Source organism: Arachis ipaensis, chromosome B4, assembly GCF_059453495.1.
Source record: "Arachis ipaensis isolate K30076 ecotype BB chromosome B4, ASM5945349v1, whole genome shotgun sequence".
In the NCBI taxonomy this organism is placed as follows: domain Eukaryota; kingdom Viridiplantae; phylum Streptophyta; class Magnoliopsida; order Fabales; family Fabaceae; genus Arachis; species Arachis ipaensis.
The window spans coordinates 130,335,349-130,357,240 of NC_142439.1; the positions used below are offsets into that span (position 1 = coordinate 130,335,349).

At 34.4% G+C, this 21,892-nt stretch overlaps 1 protein-coding gene across 1 annotated transcript; it reads right to left on the reverse strand.

Moving 5' to 3' along the window:
* Nucleotides 1-1,027: 1,027 nt before the first annotated feature.
* LOC107637054 (cuscuta receptor 1-like) lies at nucleotides 1,028-20,672 on the reverse strand. The gene is made up of 9 exons (XM_088484942.1): nucleotides 20,240-20,672; nucleotides 19,482-19,643; nucleotides 19,143-19,304; nucleotides 10,323-10,475; nucleotides 10,152-10,238; nucleotides 9,610-9,756; nucleotides 9,353-9,499; nucleotides 8,063-8,979; nucleotides 1,028-2,473 (listed from the first exon to the last, which is right to left on the reverse strand). Exons 1-9 carry the CDS (start codon nucleotides 20,628-20,630, stop codon nucleotides 1,094-1,096), a joined length of 3,546 nt encoding a protein of 1,181 aa, XP_088341068.1. The 5' UTR covers nucleotides 20,631-20,672; the 3' UTR covers nucleotides 1,028-1,093.
* Between the last annotated feature and the right edge of the window lie 1,220 nt (nucleotides 20,673-21,892).

The following is a 21,892-nucleotide window of genomic DNA, read 5'->3' on the forward strand; positions in this document are numbered from 1 at the left end:
TCCGCCTGCACATATTCTGACAAGAGCGTCGGAGTGTCTTTGCAGGTGGCACCCCCCCTCTCCATGCGAAGTGCTCGGAACCTCGCACACCCGGGACCAGGAGACCACGACCAGACGAGCCTTTCCACCATCCCAAGCGTTGACCTCAGGGTCCTAACCCGAACCGTCCGGTATCCAACTTGCCGAACAAGTTGGTATGTTTTTTTTGACGACTTAAATAAATTAAATAGCAATTTGATTCGCTTTACGGCTTGAGCTGATAAATTAAATAAATTAATTTGCATTAAAAATAAATAAACAATAATTTTTAGACATTTATATTTTATAAAAGATATCTTTTACGGTATCTAAATTTCACTCATACAATTTAAACATTAAAAAATGGGTCTCACCTTATTCTATTTCTACTTTTAGGTAAATTAGACACAATTTTCATAAATACTAAATAATTCCGCTTTATAAAAGTCAAACAAATTACTTTTCAATGAAAACTTTCACCAATTGTTGATTACTGGCGGTGTCATGTTGGATGAATTGCTACCACAAGAGTAAAGTTTGGTTCAATGGAAGAACCATATGAGAGCATATAAGATAAAAAGATACTACGTATAATCCAAAATCTTCAGACATTATATTTATGAGTTTATTCTCATAATTCTTCATTTCTTATTTTGTTCAACGTAGAACTATCTCTAAATTATTGGACTATATAATTGTGTCCTGTCAATCTTACAAAAATCACTAAATATTTTCATTTGTCATATGACTTATATCAATCGTTTTTAATTTTATTAGTAGAAATGACAATTCTTCACAATTGATACTTTTACCCTGTTTTAAAATATTTTGAGAATGTAGTTAACAAAAATTTAATTATTTTTGTCCACAAATTAGTATTTCGGGAACATTTTTATGGTTAACTCTTAATTTGTTTTACCATTCCAATGAAGTGCACCTTAAATTCCTTTCTTAATAGATAGCAGCAAATGGTACTTACTAACTGAAAAGTGCAAATATTGAAATATAACATGGAAGTTCTAATTACATTGAAGTTTGAGAAGACATACATTTAGCAAACTAATTTACAGGCCCATCATAAATACAACCTTGGAAAATAATCAATGACAAAATAGTAGCAGGTGTCAATGACAACTTGAATGAAATAAAACCAAATCCGTCGCCAATAAGGATTTATATAGAAAACCGCCACCATCACCAACACCACCATTGTCCAAGACACTGCCATGCTAATATAGAAAACATACATGTCCATGAAACCATTGTCTCTGTCTCCCTCCACACTTGGTGAAGGCAAAGTTGGTTGTCCACTATGATCAGCACAAGGATTTCTCAAAGGTGGTCCACAAAGATAAGGGTTGCCTTCATAACTGCTCTCATCAAAGGTTATGAATTGTCCATTCCTATCCGGAGTTGCACCTGAAAGGTTGTTGTATGCCACACTGAACACTTCTAAGGAGGTTAACTCTGTGAACTGTGAAGGAATATTGCCACTCAATTTGTTGAAAGAAAGATCCAAACTCTCTATGTCTTTCAATTTGGAAAGTGTAGATGGGATATGTCCTGTTAAGTCATTGTAAGACAAGTTTATTGCTCTGATCCCTGTCATGTTTCCTAGTTCGGCCGGAATGTTTCCTTCGAATTTGTTGTTCGACAAGTCCACGCCACTCATATAAGCAAAGATTGTCCCTTGGTAATTGTATGTTCTGCTTTTCGTCGTGAAGTTTACTCGACGAAGCACAATCGACGGCGGATATATGACTTGATCCAATACATTAGGCCACTTCAGCAGGAAAAAATTTGGACTATCAAAACTTATATTTCCAAGACATTTAGGTATTGGACCAGAAAGACTATTATGAGAGAAATCTATAATTGATAACACACTAGTAACATTGCACAATTCATTGGGTATGTTTCCTACAAGTTTGTTACCTTTCAAGATAAGAATATTTAGAACACCAATGATGCTTATGATGTCTTCAATGGTTCCAGATATTTCATTATTGCTAAGATCCAATATTACCACATCATTGTTATCACCGAACATTCTTCTTGGCAAAGTGGTTAATCTATTGTCACTCAGAAAGATTACTGACAAAACAGAATGCTTGAAAGATGGAACCGGCCCAGTGAAGTTGTTTCCTGAGAGATCTAAAGCATATAGTTCCCGTCCAAATTCATTTGGAATGTTTCCTTCAAGATGATTATTGTACATAGAAACTTCATTCAACATTGAGGAATTAAAAGCTAGCCTTGGAAGCTTTCCAACAAAGTTGTTATTGCTTAGATCCACATAGGAAAGTAGTGGTGTATCAGAGAATAAAGAACTTGGAATTTCACCAGAAAAGAAGTTTCTATCCAAACACAAGTATGCCAAGTTTTTGAAAGAGCCTAGCAGCGGAAACGACACAAATGTCCAACACAAAAACAATATGGAAGCACTCACAACACAATATGGCAGCAACTATAACAAGCAAATATAGCAAGTAAAGCAATAATAAGAACACACCGAGATTTTAACGTGGAAAACCCCCTCAAGGTAAGAGGTAAAAACCACGAGTCGTCCAGACCAATGAAATAGCTCCACTATAATCAAATGAGGTACAAGAGAGTCTCAAACAAAGCACAAAAATGTGCATATAACCAGCCAAAACATCAAAGCACCAAAGCTCACAAATGAAAAGCAAGAAGATGAAATATACCCAAAAAACAGAGCTGCTGTCGAAGCCAATTTCTCCCTCTGTAGACCTCCAATTAAAATCTCCACCGTCCAGAATGAAGAACAAGATGTGAAGAATCTACAGTTCAAATTTCACGTCGATCCAACGGTGAAAGAATGAGAAACTGCCGTTCCAAAATTGCTGCTCTGTGTAAAAACGGGAAACCTAATTTCTCTCTTGCGAAGCCAATTTCTCTCACTGCAAATCTCCAATCAACATCTCCACCGACCAGAATAAAGAACAAGATGATAAGAACATGCAGTTTAAATTTCAAGCCGATCCAACGGTGAACAACTGAGAAACTGATATTTGAAATTTACTGCTTTGGGCAAAAACGGGAATTTTGTTTTTCCCCTTCTCTCTCACTTGGTGGCTACTCTCACTCACTCTCAATGACCCCAAAAATCTGAACTAGGGTTGTGGCACAATGGGTGCAAGAGACACCCTCAAAATGTTGGGCTTGGGCCTCACAAAGGAGAGAAAAACCCAACAAATCTCCCCCTTCTCGACTAGGTGGAGGCTCTCGCCATTCCGGCGATCAAACAACATGTTTCAAACTTTTCTCTTGACAATGCTTTTGTCATCATATCAGCACCATTGTCATCAGTGTGAACTTTCTCAAGTTCCAACAACTTTGAATCTAACACATCCCGTATCCAGTGATACCTAACATCAATGTGTTTAGATCTTGGATGAAAAGTAGAATTCTTGGCAAGATGAATAGCACTTTGGCTATCACACAACAACACATAACGGTCTTGCTTGAAACCAAGTGCTGCAAGAAACTTCTTCATCCACAACAACTCTTTACATGCTTCAGTTGCTGCAATAAACTCTGCCTCTGTGGTAGAAAGTGCAACACACTTTTGTAGCCTTGACTGCCATGAAATAGCTCCCCCTGCAAACTTGACCAAATAACCTGAAGTAGACTTTCGAGAATCAATATCTCCTGCCATGTCTGCATCAGTAAAGCCAACTAGCAAAGGTTTCTCACCACCAAAACTCAAACTCAAGTTAGTTGTACCTTTGAGATATCTCATAATCCATTTAACAGCATTCCAATGTTCTTTACCTGGATTAGAGAGAAAACGACTCACAGTACCAACTGCATGAGCAATGTCTGGTCTAGTACACACCATAGCATACATCAAGCTTCCAACAGCTGAGGCATAAGGAATTTCATCCATTGCTTGTTTCTCCTCATCAGTGGTTGGACACTGCTTGGTACTTAACTTAAAATGAGGAGCAAAAGAACTAGCAACACATTTGGCATCATTCATGCCAAACCTTTGAAGCACCTTCTTTATGTACTTCTCCTGTGACAAATAAAGCTTCTTGGAATCTCTATAACGAGTAATAGTCATGCCCAAAATTTGTTTGGCAGGACCCAAGTCCTTCATAGCAAAGAACTTACTCAACTGTTTCTTCAACTCATTAATCCTCAAAGCATTCTTGCCCACAATCAAAATATCATCCACATAAAGCAAAAGAATGATAAAATCATCATCAGAAAATTTTTGCACAAATACACAATGATCTGAAGTTGTCTTACGGTAACCATGCTTCCCCATAACAGATTCAAACTTCTTGTACCACTGTCTTGGAGCTTGCTTCAACCCATAAAGACTCTTCTTAAGCTTGCACACAAAATCTTCCTTTCCTTTAACAACAAAGCCCTCCGGTTGCTCCATGTAGATCTCCTTGTCTAAATCACCATGAAGAAAAGCTGTCTTCACATCCATTTGCTCAATCTCCAAATCAAGAGACGCTGCTAATCCAAGCACAGCACGAATGGATGACATCCTCACAACAGGAGAAAAGATCTCCTCATAATCAACACCTTTTCTCTGGCTAAAGCCTCTAACAACCAATCTAGCCTTATACCGAGGCTTAGAATTGTGTTCTTCATTCTTGATTCTGAATACCCATTTGTTCTTCAAAACTCGCATACCCTTCGATAGCTTCACCAACTCATAGGTATCATTCTCAAGCAAGGACTTCATTTCTTCTTGCATAGCTTCAAGCCATTGAGCTTTGCTTTCATCTTCAACAGCCTCTCCAAAGCATTCAGGTTCTCCCCCATCAGTCAACAAAACAAACTCATGTGGAGAATACCTTGACGAAGGCTTTCTCTCTCTTGTAGACCTTCTAAGTGCATTTGCAGGAATTTCTAAAGCTGGTTCTTCATCTTGATCATCATCACCAACTTCATCAAGTATTGGATCAACTGTTCCATCTTCACCTGCACTTGTATCATGCTCATTATTTTGAGCTTCAACTCTACCATCTTCTACCATAGGCATAGAGGGAGTAATATCCAAGTCAGAAAAATCATCACTAGGCTGAACCATTGGCTTTTCCGCATTATCAACATCCTTCAATGTTTGGTCTTCAACAAAGACAACATCTCTACTCCGAATCACCTTCTTGTTAACAGGATCATAAAACCTGTAACCAAACTCATCCATGCCATAGCCAATAAAAATACATTGCCTAGTCTTTACATCAAGCTTAGATCTCTCATCTTTAGGAATATGAACAAAAGCTTTACATCCAAAGACTCTTAAATGATCATAAAAAACATCTTTACCTGACCATACCTTCTCTGGCACTTCAAATTGCAAGGGAACACATGGTGTTCGGTTCAAGACATGAACAACAGTGCTCAAAGCTTCACCCCAAAAGGATTTTGCCAATCCAGACTGTGACAATAAGCACCTAACTCTTTCAACCAATGTTCTGTTCATCCTTTCAGCCAAGCCATTCAACTGAGGAGTCTTCGGAGGAGTCTTCTGATGTCTTATACCATGCTCTTTACAATAAGCATCAAATGGACCTGAGTACTCACCACCATTGTCAGTACGAATGCATTTCAACTTCTTCCCAGTTTCTCTTTCAACAGAAGCTTGAAATTGCTTGAACACATTCAAAACTTGATCTTTGGTCTTCAAAGTGTAAACCCATAATTTCCTAGAATGATCATCAATAAAGGTTACAAAATAGATAGACCCTCCAAGTGTTCTTGTCTTCATCGGCCCACATACATCAGAATGCACCAAGTCAAGTATCTCTGACTTCCTTGAAGGTGGGTGGCTCTTGAAAGAAACCCTGTTCTGTTTCCCAGCAAAGCAATGGTTGCACTTTTGCAAAGCAACCTTACAACCAGATAAAAGATTCCTCTTGGATAACATATTCATGCCCTTCTCACTCATATGACATAATCTCTTATGCCATAAATCAGTTTCATCAACAAACTCAGCAGCATTAACAACATCTTTCACAATCTTTGCTTGAGTTAAATAAAGAGTAGAGTGTCGAGTACCTCTAGCAACAACCATGGAACCCTTGGTGAGCTTCCAACTATCACGAGAGAATGAGCTATCCAAGTCTTCATCACACAACTTACCAACAGAAAGTAAGTTCAACCGAATATCTGGAACATGCTTCACACGCTTCAAAGTCAACTTGGTACCGTTGGAGGTTTCCAAGCAAACCTGTCCAACACCGACACATTTTGCAACACCTTGATGAGCCATTTTTACATCACCAAAATCACCAGGAGTATAGGACGTAAACAAATCCCTCCTAGATGTAACATGAATAGAAGCACCGCTATCAATCACCCAACTAGTGCTATTATCAACAAGGTTAACAGATTCAAACTCTTCAACAACAAGAAAATCATCATGAGTTACATTAACCTTGTCTTCCTTGCTACCATCATCTTTATTTGTGCTCTTATCTTTACTTGCCTTGGCTTTCTCCTTCTTTAGCTGCCAACAAAATTTCTTCACATGTCCCTTTTGACCACAATGATGACACTCAATATTCTTATACTTTCCTCGAGACTTGCTTCTACTTTGATCTCTACCTTTAGGACCTCGACTTTTGCTTCTCCCCCTAGACTCAGAAACAAGAACATCTGAATGTGTAGTCGATGTACCTTGTGACTTTCTTCTCATCTCTTCATTCAAAACACTGCTCTTGGCAAGATCCATAGAGATTACACCATCAGGAGCAGAATTGGACAATGACATTCTGAGAATTTCCCACGAGTCTGGTAAGGAGCCAAGAAGTAACAATCCTTGAACCTCTTCATCAAACTTGATACCCATGGAAGATAACTGATTCATAATTCCTTGGAAATTATTCAAGTGATCTGTCATTGATGTCCCATCTGTATACTTCAAAGCCAACAACTGCTTAATCAAAAACATCTTGTTATTCCCAGTTTTTCGAGCATACAACTGTTCAAGCTTAATCCAAAGAGTCCGAGCATGTGTCTCTCCAATAATATGGTTCAACACATTATCGTCAACCCACTGCCTAATATATCCACAGACTTGTCTATGCAACAAAGTCCAATCATCATCAGATTTATCATTAGGCTTCTCTGTACCAAAAACTGGTTGATAAAAATTCTTGACATAAAGCAAATCTTCCATTTTTGACTTCCACAAATCATAATTAGGACCATTAAGAGTGATCATCCTACTAGTATTAGTATTAGCTTCCATTGTTCACAAACTCACAAGCCCAGAAAAATACCAACAAGCTCTGATACCAGTATGAAAGAGCCTAGCAGCGGAAACGACACAAATGTCCAACACAAAAACAATATGGAAGCACTCACAACACAATATGGCAGCAACTATAACAAGCAAATATAGCAAGTAAAGCAATAATAAGAACACACCGAGATTTTAACGTGGAAAACCCCCTCAAGGTAAGAGGTAAAAACCACGAGTCGTCCAGACCAATGAAATAGCTCCACTATAATCAAATGAGGTACAAGAGAGTCTCAAACAAAGCACAAAAATGTGCATATAACCAGCCAAAACATCAAAGCACCAAAGCTCACAAATGAAAAGCAAGAAGATGAAATATACCCAAAAAACAGAGCTGCTGTCGAAGCCAATTTCTCCCTCTGTAGACCTCCAATTAAAATCTCCACCGTCCAGAATGAAGAACAAGATGTGAAGAATCTACAGTTCAAATTTCACGTCGATCCAACGGTGAAAGAATGAGAAACTGCCGTTCCAAAATTGCTGCTCTGTGTAAAAACGGGAAACCTAATTTCTCTCTTGCGAAGCCAATTTCTCTCACTGCAAATCTCCAATCAACATCTCCACCGACCAGAATAAAGAACAAGATGATAAGAACATGCAGTTTAAATTTCAAGCCGATCCAACGGTGAACAACTGAGAAACTGATATTTGAAATTTACTGCTTTGGGCAAAAACGGGAATTTTGTTTTTCCCCTTCTCTCTCACTTGGTGGCTACTCTCACTCACTCTCAATGACCCCAAAAATCTGAACTAGGGTTGTGGCACAATGGGTGCAAGAGACACCCTCAAAATGTTGGGCTTGGGCCTCACAAAGGAGAGAAAAACCCAACAGTTTTTGAGTGCTAACAAAGAAGTAACCTTTCCAGTGAATTTGTTCTTTGATAGCTTCAACAATCTAATCAAAGAACTTGTTGGTATATTTGATGAAATTTCACCTGACAAATCATTATCAGATAGATCCAAGCCAACCAGAGACTTCATTAGAACAAACTCATAAGGAAGTGAACCACTGATTGTATTGCCTGACATGTTCAGAATATTTAACTTTGGGAAGATTGAACTGACATTGTTACCTAGGATCTGACCTGATATCACATTTTCAGACACATCAATTCTCTGAATGTTGGGAATAGCATGTGATGGAAACTTCACATGACTTGTGAAGAAATTGTTCCCTAAAGAAAAGTCAATCATTTTTGTGTTGTTTACCAACAACCAGTTTGGGAATTCCCCTGTCAATTTCCATCCAGTAATATCAACAATGGTTAATTCAGTTTGGCTTAGAAGAAAGTTAGGAAAAGGAATGATGCTTTTCTGGGTTGTTGCTGGCAAAACGAGTTCTTGTAATTGGAACCTTGGGACCCAAGTTTGAGAAGAAGGGTGTGGTTCAGGTATGATGTTACTACCATTGCCATAAACAAATTTTAGGTAAGAATGATTGGCAAAGAAAGAAAAGGATGCTGGGATTTGAAATAGATTTCCTGTGAAATCAAGATATTCAAGTGATGTAAGGCTTGCAAGGTTGTAAGCTGGATTCCCACTGAATTGATTGCCTCCAGAAAAATCTAACTTCTGAAGTGATGTCATGTTCACAAAAGATGAGGGAAGTGGTCCTTCAAACTCATTATAACTTATATTTAACTCCTGCAGTTCCTTGAGATTAGACCAATCTGAAACATGAAATTATTTGGTGGGAAAAAATATGTTATAAACAAAAGGAAAGGATAACAAGGAGACTTGTGGATAATATAAACACCTAAATCGGGTACTCGTATTGGATACTTTAATCCTCGACACATTTTCATTATTCTAGAACTTTTCGAAAATTACTCCATCAGATGAATTGGTCCTTTAACCCCCTCTCAAACTTACAAAAAGATCACATTATCTAATGAGTATAATTCTCGAGAATTTCTAAAACATTAAAATGTGTCGGAGAATAAAGTGTTTTGCCTAAAAGTTTTTAAACATCTTGGGTGTTTAATTAGATATTACATACTTTAAAAGTTGGAAATTTTGTAATGCTTAAAATTGTATTTTTACCTGCTTCTGGTAGGAAGCCTTGTATATCAGAGTTCACAGATAAAGTTTTTAGAGAAGTCAAGGCTCCAATGCTTTTGAAAAACTCATTTTGCAGATTGAAACAGGCGTCCAAGACCAAGTGCTCTAGGTTCCTTAGCTCAGCAAAATCTATATATATAAGAATAGATTAATTTGATCATGGTAAGATCCTATATCTTTAATATAATAACTAATTAATGATAGCATTAAACTTCAACAAGTAGCTAACGTATACTTGCCTCCAGCTGTAACATTTTCGTCGAAGTTGCTCTCACTAATTTCAAGCATTGTAAGAGATGGGAAAGCTTTTAATGAACGTAAGATATTTGCATCTACGTTCTTGGGATTGAAATAAAGGGTCTTCAAGCTGCTTGAAAATTTTGTGCCTGAAAAGACATCACGATGATGATATAGACAAAACATTACCATTTGAGTAAAAGTCTTTTTCGGTTCTTAACCACTTATTCAATGAATAATACTTACTCTATTAATTATAAAAACACAATTCAGTCTCCAACTATTTTTTTATTTGTTCAATTCGGAATCGTTAACCGTATGTCATATACTGATGTGTCAAGTAACATGTTTACGTGAGTTTGTTTGGACATGTTACTTGATACGTTGCTATGTGACCTGATTGAACAAATAAAAAAAATAATTAAAAATATATTTATATTTTTATAATTGATAAAAAACACATTGTCCATTAAATAAATAATTAAGAACGGAAAAAAAAAATTTACTCTTACAATTTTGATTATTCCTTTCGGTGCATACAAACCTTGGGGTGATATGGTGGGAAAACTTATGTTCAAACCGAGAGGAGATAATACATCAAGGAACTTTAAGGAGTGTAACTGTGACAAACCTACAAATAATTCAGTATAAAAAGAAGTTACCTATTAAAAAGAAAAAAAAAAGATATAAATGACGTCATTATTATTATTATTACTAGTATATGATATGGAAGTTAGTTCGCAGCCTCGCAAAGTTAATGACTTGAGAGATGATAGAACACTGAGAGAGGAGAATATCTCTTCTGTCTCATTGAAATGGTTGAAACCTAAGTCAAGTACCTCCAGATTGGTGAACTTCGAAGCTAAATCTGAAAAATAAATAGACAAATTATACATATTGTTTTTCTAGTATTAGTTGACAAACACATTGAATTGAAGTCCCTTCTTTATATTATTTCCACAAAGGGGTCTTCTAATTTGAGATTATGCAAAATTGCTCTCCACCACCTGTCCAAAATAATAAACTACCTAACTAGTACATATTATTTATTTTAAATTTTAAAATCACTTACGTTTTTCGTTTTTTTTCTTTTTTATTTTTATTACAACTATGAATAAAAATTTAATTTTAAATTTACACTAAAAAATGTGAATTTATAAGCACCAAAATGCCTATTAAGTATTAACCAATCATCCACTAATAATATTAAAAAAAATTTAAGTGATTGAATAAATTGTTTTGTTAACTTTTTACTAAATCTTTTAGTACTTTTCTTCTACTCATTTTCTTTAACCTTTTTAAATAGACACCCACTAATTTTAGTTTAAGAAATTGTCGGCCTCTCATCTCTCTTCTTTTCTTCTGATCTCTATTATGTGGGTTTCTACCTTTTTGGTTATGCAGTTTTTTATTATTTTGGCAATCTAATTACAATAAGATTTTATAAAACGTAATAAATATATCGGTTCCGCTACGTTACCAACAACATATCTGCCAACTTCTGCCAACTCTTATTTATAATTGTGTTTTATGAAAGTGTGTTCGTGGATGTGTCTAATAAAAATGTCTTTTTTATAGCTGTATTTAATAGAAGTGTCTTTATAGATATATTTTCTGGATGTGTCTCTTTATATATGTATTTAAAATATATTAATTATTAAACACATCCACGAACACACTTCCATGAAATATAATTATAAATAAGAGTTGGCAGAAGTTGGCAAATAATATGTTGGTACCCTATACTTTTCCTAAATATATAGAATGTTATAGTTTTAAAAAAAAATTCAATTTCCAAATTCAAATTGTAAAAGAAAATTTATTTCATACATTAATTGTATGGATAATTAACTTATTATATAGTATATACAATATATAACACATCACAACAATAAAAATCCATCTAATCTCGATAGCGTCTCGTATATGAAATTAATATTTACGAGTGGTGATGTGTTTTCTTAAATTAGTATATATTTTGTTTATTATTGTGAATTTTTATAATATAAATTCTATTAGAAAGATATAATTAAATACAGAAAGAATATTAAAAAGGAGTATTAAAAAATTAAAACTAAAAGAATACTAAATTTTAGGATTTTTTTTGAAATAAAAAAAATATTATTTCCTAAAACAAATTATTTTAACTTTAAATACCACGATACGTTAATTATTTTTTTTTTGTAGTTTTAGACAATTTCCGTCGAATTTCATAATTTATTGAAGTTTGTCGCACCCCAGCAAACTTTACCCTGAGTTCGTCACACTATATAAACTCGTGGGACCTTTATTTTGTCGTTTTCAGATTTTCTCTCCCAAATCTTCTTTTTTCCATAGTCATTTGTCATTCTTTTATTATCTTCTCTGTTAAATTTTTTGTCTTCCAATACATGTAAAATTTTTTGTCTACTCTATCGTCAGTTCTAGGTTAGTATGCGCTTTTTTTGTAATTTAGATGTAAATTAGTTAAATATGTAGTTAGATTGAAATATGTATAAGTAGCTAGTTTGATTAAATTATCAGTGGATTGATAAATTAGTATGTTTACATAGTTAGTTATGATCATGCAGTTAGTTATAGTACATATTAATTAGTAAATTTATGAAATGATTAAGATGTAAAATAGACAATTAGTTTAAATATATCTGATAAAAATTTAGTTAATGTGAAAGAAACTAAATTCAATTTATTTTATTTTATTAGAGTGTAGTGATAGAGCAGTAGTTATTGGAGTACGAGCATACTCTATATAGACTAAATCAGGCTGAGCATATAGCAGGCAGACTTGATCGAGTGGTACACTTTTATCACTCTTATTTATTATATTATAATAAAAGGTGAATTTCTAATTTTATTTGTTGACCTTATTTTTTTGAACTTGTTTATTTTGTTCGGTAGGCGCCTCTGATCTTACGCACGAGATGAAACTCTATGAGACACTCGCCTGAGCAGATTAGGCCATATCTCAGACGAGCTAAATTTGAGTATGTGGCGTACATGGTGGAGTTCGAGTATGATTGGCCATTGGCGTCAGCGTTGATTGAGAGTTGGAGACCTGAGTCTCATACGTTTCATCTGCCATGCGGGGAGATGACTATCACCTTACAAGATGTGGTGTACCAATTGGGACTTATGGTCGATGGTGATCATGTAAGTGGATGCATCGGTGGGTGGGAGCATGCAACACCATGATGGTTGGTTCATTGAGGACTTCTGCCAGCAGCTACTGGGTGTTGTTCTGGACCCAGAGGATAGAGAGTCACAGACCAAGTGGATTGTCAAACTTAACTGGTTTTAGAACACCGTTTGCGGAGATCTGGAGGAGGATGCGATCGAGGACCGCCTGTTGTGCTACACTAGAGGGTATATCATGCAGGTAATCGGGCCTATTTTCAAACGCATCTGACTCTCAGGTACACATTAGGTGGGTGCCCTTGGTAGGGGATCTTGACAGATGTGGCAGGTTATCATGGGACTCGGCTATGTTGGCATGGCTGTACCTCCAGATGTGTCATGCCACGGAGCATAGTCAGCGCAATTTGGGTGGTTGCGTTAGTTTACTACTCTCTTGGGCCTATCACCGTATTCCACTGCTCTCCTAAGGTTAGGCCGAATACGAGCCCGTCATAGGATGGCCAGTCATCCTCGTGACCAATCGGTCGAAATTATGATCTGTAAACATTAAAGACCGACTCCATGTGATACACGGGATGTACGTACCACTTCTAATCAAGTCGTGCATGAGAGCAAGCTGCAAGAACGTGACGGCAAGGAACATGAAGAGCCTGAAAATACCCACAATCACACTTCCTAGCAAAGAGTTCACCTAAATGAAAATAACTTGACTTAACAAGAGCACTGATGGACAAATTATGAGAACCCTTCATGACAGCATTAATGCACTCCGAGATGTTTATCGTCATGTGACCAAACCGACGACGCTCATCCCCATACTGCGCCCAATGTGAACGAAGCATTTCTTCAAGGCAGTTCGTAATTGCAACATTCTCGCCCCTCAGACGACCAAAATAATGAGTGAACTCCCGCTGCAACTTCAAATATGTTGCGTTAACCAGAATCGTCTTCAAGTCCTTGTTTTTGAAGTGACTCATGAAGTTGGCAGCAATGTGTCTTGTACAAAATGTTTGAAGGCATGCGGTAGTTTCCATAAACTTCCATCGGTGTTCAATGCAGCATCAATTGATTTGTGCCTGTCTGAAATCACTAAGACGCCGGGTTGTGGTGTCATATGCTGCCTCAAATACGAAAGAAAAAATAACCAAGCCTCCTTCGCCTCACCCTCAATAACGGAAAATGCAATAGGCAATATGTTGTCATCTTGAGAAATAGCCATGAGTAACGTGCATCCGTATTTACCATATAAGTAGGTGCTATCGATGGAAATAAGTGGCTTGCAATGCTTGAAAGTCTCAACGCATAGTAAAAACGTCCAAAATACCCGATGAAACATGACAGTGTCGATTGCACCAGGCCAAGGCTGTGTCACAAGTTGCACCAAAGTACCTGAATATCAATCAACAGTTAGCATATGTAGATGGAGATTTTATACATAACTAAGCAGAATGTATTGCATCTTACCGGCTAAGTACATCTGCATAGCGAATAACCAACGAGCAAGCTCGTTGTATGACTCCTCCCAATTGCCATATATCCTAGCAATGACTCTCTGCTTTGCAAGTTAAACCTTTTTGTACGACACCTTGTAACCGAAGTGATTCTCCATACCTCCCTGCAGAACTCTTATGCTAATTGTTGGATCTGCTTTGACCATGGTGAATATGTGTTGAGCAATCACCTTCGAATCCAAGTTACGATAGTCTTGACCCATGGATATTTGCATGCAAGTATGAGGATCATTGTATCTCCTAACCTTCCATTTTCTTGTTTTCGGCGATATGATATGTGTATGTTCCAAGAGCAATCGAGCTCAAACCAGATACACTTTACATCATACTTCAATTGGTCATTCTCCAGTATTTTATACCCCACAGTCCTCCTGATGTTGTACCTCTTAACTGCCAGCATGTTTTCTTCCTTGTTTTAAATTGTTGTCCAACCTCGAACTCATTGGTTGGATCCTCTTCGGGGCCTCCATGGGTAAATGACTAATCCAAAGTCTGCATCTAGATTCAACCTGGAGAAGTGATCCGGCCAGTCATATGGTCGAAAAATGGCAGGCTGTGTCAGAGTGATTTATGTATCACCGTAGTAATTTATCTCTTCTTCCTTGTCACCCTCGTCAGGAATTTTCGTTGGTTCATCACCAGCATCGTCTCCGTCATCGGGGTTCACTTCATAGGGATCCATCATCGGATCCCTAATAGCAGAACCCTCATGACTTTTAACATTATCTTGCATCATGTCAGCATTAGGAAGTTCAGCGTTTGACCCCTCTTGACTACCTTCAGCTGGCATATTTAGACCAACCATCGTCGTTCTAATATTTCTTCTAACAATTCCACTTAATGAACTATCATCAATCGTATCCGCAGATGATCCTCGTTCACCCAACTCAACTAAAAACACGAATAATTCCAACAGATGAACATTTGTCCATCGATTGTGCCATGACCTTATAAGATGTACGTCCTCGTCGTCACGCAACCGATACCTAATTCAAAACAAAAGAACCGTGATCTAATAACCATAACAACAACATAACAAAGATAACTATAATATACCTTTTATAAAATAAATTGTCATATGCTTCGATCGGATATCTGTAATAAATTTTTTCTCCCTTTTCATGTGTTGCTATCCAACGGAACGCAATATCAAATTCTTCAACTCTGTTAGACTGTTGACTTTCGGTATCATGTATGTAATTATTGGTTGTCCGGACTTAAAAACGATAAAACATTCTTTAGCATACACTATTTCACCATCATAATGAATGGATAATAACGCATTGATTGACATTGTAGAGAAAAATATCAAGATGAGAACCAAGAAAAAGAATGAAATAATGGTATTGAGCTCGCTTCTCCACCAACCATGCTCTCGGGATAAAGTTCACCGGGGTGCAGCGAACTCTATGAAAATAATAGAGTTTGTTGAGGGTGCGACGAATTTGCCTAAAACTAAAAAAAAAAAAAAACAAAACGTATCGTCGTATTTAAAGTTGGAATAATTTGTTTTAAGAAATAATTTTTTTTATTTATTTCGGAAAAAAATCCCTAAATTTCAACATATAAATTTAAATTCTTTTAAAAAAGAGTGTTAAAATAATAAAGTTTTGAATGATATAAATTTATGGGTTTTTTTATTAATGTAGCGACCCTCAATTTTAAAAATATAAATATAAATAAGTTATAATTTATTTTATAAAATTAGAATTCCTAACTTTTAGAAAATTATTTTATTATCAGTAATTGAACTAATTTTATAATAATTTGAATTCAATCAAATTCATATATACATATATATTATGATAAAATATTTTACATAATTAAAGCTATAATTCTAATAATTTATAAGTAATGAAACTTATATGTATATTTTAATTTGAGTAATTGATATTTTAATTTAAAATAGAGTTTAGATAATAATATTATTATCGAGTTCGATATCCAAAGATATGAGTAAATATCGGTATTTTTTGGAGAGCTCAGCTTTACTAATACTTCACCAAATATTTTTCATCTTTAAATTACTAATATCATTTATATTAGTAACTCATATACATTCAATCATATATATTATTGCTATAATTATATTATTATTATTATTATCATTATTATTATCATTACTATTGCTAGTATTATTATGATTACTAATCATAAAGAACGGAAACAAAAGGTGGCTTCAATTATGCATTAAGTTACATATATATTATTATTACTATCATTATGCATTGTGTTGCATATATATATATATACAATAAAGAAGCCAAGGCGGCTTACTAATTAATCGTGTGTATATAATATATATATATGATTAGCGTATGCGAGAGAAAAAAAAAAGGAAAGAAAACGGCGAGAGAGAAGAGCGTAACCGAGAGAGAATCTAAATTCCCACAAATTTTCGGCTTTAATTTTTTTGCAATTCGTAACTCTAATAAAAAAGTTAATCCGGTAAAAGTATCTGTATCTTCCTTCTCTACACATTGGCATCACTTTTGATCGGTGGAAGTTGACGGTGACGTAGCTCTTCTATCCCTTGAGTTCTGCTAACGGGAGTTCTAGGAGCACAGACGATTCTAGACATTTTCTTCTTCGATAGCTTGGTCAGAAAGTTTCTCCGGAGCTTCGAATATTTTGATTCCGTACGAAGGTATGGTTTTAGTTTCTCATAATTAATGTTTAATGTCACGTAAAAACTTAGGCTAGAAAATCTTAAGATAGGAATGAACTGAATGTATAATTGACGAATTGTGTATATGGAATAAAATGTGTGGTTTAGCTGTTGTTAATAATTTGCTGTTAAAGTTGGTTGGTTTTGGAAAAAGATTTAATATTGGTATTTGTTTGATTTTGAAATAATTTGTTATTGGAAATGATTTGAATGACTGAGAGGTGTTTGGTTTGGTAGTTGGGACCCTTGAAGGGTGGTAGAAATTCAAGTTTTAAAGGAGATACTGCCAAAATTTCTATAAGAATTGGAGTTTTGATTTGAAGTGTTATTTTAAAAAGGAAAGAGATTATTATGTGGCTTGTGTATTTGAGACTGTTTGTTGACCCTCTGTCGCAAGATGTGACCAGGCACTTTAACTCCCCGGATTCCCCCATGGGCATGCATATATATATATTAATATTGAATATTATATTTGAGCTTGGAATTTGACTCCATGGAATATTATTGAGCTTGGAGTTTGACTCCATGGAATATTATGTTATTGAGTTTGGAGTTTGACTCTATGGAATTCTATATTATTGAGCTTGGGGATGCATGCACAGAGGGATTGTCCAATGGTTAACTATCAGAACATGTCGGGTTGGCTGTATAACCGACAGATGAGACTCATCATCCATAGGACAGACATACATCATATGCATTTATTTGCTTTGTTTGAGTGTGCATTCTTTTAGTTTGCTTAACTGTTTAATTCTGCTTATCTGCTACTTGTTCTACTTGCTGTAAATGCTTCTCTATCTGTGTTTTCCTTGCTTGAATTGTATGTGTATGTTTTTTGAGAAATCCCTCTTGACGGAGGTGTGAGGGGGGTTGTTCCACCGGTGTCTCGGAGGATTGGAGGAGTTAGAAAGTGAAGTGTTAAGTTAAAGTTAGATTTAGAACTTTAATACCTTAGATAACTTACCTAATTTCTGGTTTAGTTGAATTCTTAAGCTGAAATCTGAGAGTCGAAGTTCTAAGAATGCCTCTGGCTCTCCCGAGACCTTTTATATTAACTATGTGGACACCTTTACCATGCTGAGAACCTCTGGTTCTCACCTCATACTATGTTGTTGTTTTTCAAATGCAGGTCGAGAGGCACCTCGTTGAGCGTTTGGAGACCCTCCTTACAAGTGAAGAACTATCTTTTGGACTGTCATATTTTGTTTTAGGCTATGTATATATGTTTATAGAATCTCCGCACGTATATTTTATGTTTTGTCCCTCCTAGAGGTTGACTTGGAGATACAGGAGTTTATTTTGTGGTTTGAGTTTTATTTTTGGTTGTATATAAATATATAATTATATACTCTGGCCGGCAGGTCGAGTCTGGAGCTTGCTATCTGTGTTTTGGAACTCTGATATATATATATATATATATATATATATATGTTTTCAGCTCTCTTTTGATCTTACCTATCCGTTTTATGAATATCCATGCGAGTGTGACTCGATTTTCTGTTTATCGTTTTTATTTTGTTTAGCTAATTCTTCAAGGCTCCTAGATTTGATTTCTTTCAACTATATTTATGTACCTAAAATTTCTTTTAGAGGTCGTAATACCTTGCCACCTTTACTTTACGACTTAAGCGTAAGGTTCTGTGTGGTAGGGTGTTACAATTAATTTTTGTCTAAACGTAATTTTGAATAATGTAATCCAAACAACGTTCATTTTATTATAATCAATTTTTATACAAAATTATCAAACATAAATCACGTTAACACTAACTCACTTTTTATCAAAATCAAGTTTGTAAGATCAATTTTATACAAATTTTTGTTTGCAAACTTTAATTCAAACACACACTACACCGGTCAATTCAAACTGGATTAATAAAAAATTGATCATCAAATTAGTTTAAACTAAGTAAAAATTGGTTAATTAGTTAAACTGGTGCAGCTAGTTTAAAATAATAAACATAAAAAATTTACTTTTTTTTAAATATATATAATATATATAAATATATTTTATTATATTTAAGTTGAACTCTAGTTAAATTTTTAAATCTTTGAGCCTCTAACTCTATTAATTTAACGATCGATTCAGTTTTTAAAATTTTAGTTTTTCTTCTTTTGAATTTTTTTTTTAAATTGCACTTTGTGTACCTAAATGATAAATTAGTAATTTACTTTGAATAATTATTGCAAACACAAATAAGCTAAGAATGAAAATAGTACGTACCTGAAAAGTTAAATTTATTGTCTAACCCATTTCCAGCCAAATTGAGAGTTCTCAAAGAGGTAAGTTTCTTCATAGATGGCAGAATCTCATTAGGTAAGTATGGTAAGGATAGGTAAAGATGCTCCAGATTCCTCAACTTGGAAGAAATCTTTTTCCAACTAGCTGATAGTAAAGAAGAATAATATGACTAAAGTAAATAATGTGTGCAAAGTAAACAACTACAAAACTAATTGGAACCCTGGCCTAATGTTTAATTTCATTCTATTAATTGAAACAAAATATGAATAGAAACTATTGAGTGTGTATATTCAAGTAATTTTGTGTATGGATAGGTTTCACCTTGGAATGATTTACCAGTCAAGGTAGCCTTAGTAGCAACATTTAAGCGTAGAGACTTGAGAGATGAGATAGCGCTAAAACAATGCTCAATTTTACAGGCACCATTGGATTCAAAGTCAAGCTCAAGGACTTCTAAATTTCTTAACTTCCTTCTTTGTATTCCTGCCAAATGAAAATTAATTAGGATAATGATGACTAAAATTTAAAAACTATCTATTTCATTTTTCATTGTAAAGACTCTTCCTTAAATTATGATGTGCCAAGATATATCAAGTCAACATTAATCTACAGTATCATCAGTATTTCATAGAGTCAAATAATAAAAACAAAAATACCAAATCAAAATTAAAAAAAATATTTGTAAAGACCATAAAAAAAGTGTATTTTATTACAAGAATAAAAAATTTACTCAAACTAATTAAAATATTATTAGTATTTTTAAAATTAAAAAAAATAGAAAACAAGAAATACGAAAATATAAACTAAGTATAGACTATAGACTCTAAAAGTTGATACCACCTAATAATAATCGGTGAAAATTCAAGTACAAGCAACCTCACGTAAAGTTGATAACTGAAAGTCGTTAATTAGATGATTTGACTGATTTGATTAAATTTTTATCTAATGACTTTCAGCTATCAATTTCACGTGAAGTCGATTGCACTTGAGTTTCCACCACAATAATAATAATATAGAATAATATTATAGGGAGTTACCAAAATATTCTCTAATAAGATGAATGCAAATTGAATATATACCTGCATCTTCAACACAACAATCGATTCCATCAATGTAGAGTGCTTTCAGATCTTCGAAAACAAGAAAATCCGAGAAATTGAAGTGACTGGGTTGATCATAAATATAATTTTGATCAAGAAGAGTGAGTGTAGCGACTCGGCCAGTAATGGCGTTACACCGAACCCCTTTCCATTGACAGCAATCAGTGCCGTCCACCCAATTAATGTACGGCTCCCATTTTTGCAAACGCGATAGATCTGGATACGCGTATGGTTCCATGTCGCTGAAACGGCCTTTCATATATAAAAGAACATCTTTTTCTTGCTTCAAGCACCCTTCGCTCAAACTGCTTTCAATTATTAGAACCCAGAAGAAAAACACAGAAGCAAACCATGTTGTTGGTGTACCCATTTCAGAGTATCACTAAACAAGCAACTAGTGTATGTTGAACTCAATGGCTAAAATGTCACTTCCGGATTTAAATAAAGAATAGAGGGATGCTAGAGGCAGCAATTTTAGTGTTTTGTAACCATTAATTGGTCATTAATAGTATTTTTGATGGTGTGAGATTACATTTAATAGTGGGAGATTACTCACTTTTGTTTTGATGGTTAAGTACTGGACAGAAAACACAAAAGTTGCTGGCTCATAGACTTTTCCAAAAAGTTATTTGGAGTGGTACTAAAATTTATAAGTAATATCCTAAGTAGTCTCCAAATTTTTATTTTATTAAATAAATTAATTCTCAAATTAAATTATTTATTTATATGAAAAAATTGATCATTAGAATTTTAAAAATTTTTAGAGATCAATATGTCTTTAATTAAATAAACGAAAATGACTAATTTTTCTAAATTTTTTTTATCAAAATTCAACGTGAATATCTATATATCTAACAAAATAAAAGATTGAAAATTGATTAGGTAATTAAAATTTATTAAAGGTTAAACTGTCTAACTAAAAAACAGTTGGAGATTAATTGGGTATATCACTCAAAATTTATTTGTGTCGCAAAAGTTTGGTCTAGGTTATTTATGGCAGTGAAAATGATATTGCCATTTTTAATTTAATAATATTATATTTTTATAAATTCATGCAAATATACAATAAAAAAATTATGTATAGAGTATATTATAAAAAATTAACAGTGATAATATTGTTTTCTTTTATTTGTGTGGCTGTCGAATTATTAAAAGTTCAGACCGTTCAGTCTAAGTTAATAATAATAATTCTGGTTGATTAATTTTAAGATTATTCATGCAAATTTTAGACTGGAAATCTATTTATACAATGTGTAAATTTTGTCTTATAATCATTGAACTAGATAAATAATTTTAGAATTTAGGAGTAAATTAATACTTTAGAATGTCAATTTATTTTGGGAGAATATATAATCTTTTTTTTGTGGGTGTGTCTTCTGATAATATAATTTATTATTATTAAAATTAAATATGTGTTGGAGTATGCTAACAAATCACTACTACTATGTACTCCATTAAGATTAAAACAGATGCATAACAAAATCAACTTTTATTTTTCAAAATTCCATGGATTAAACTCCTTTAAAACGGACTGTTGTAAAATAAAAAATAATGTTCAAATTATTTTTCAATTAAGATTATATAACTCACTGATATTAATAGATGTAAATTTAATAATAATTAAACTCTTAC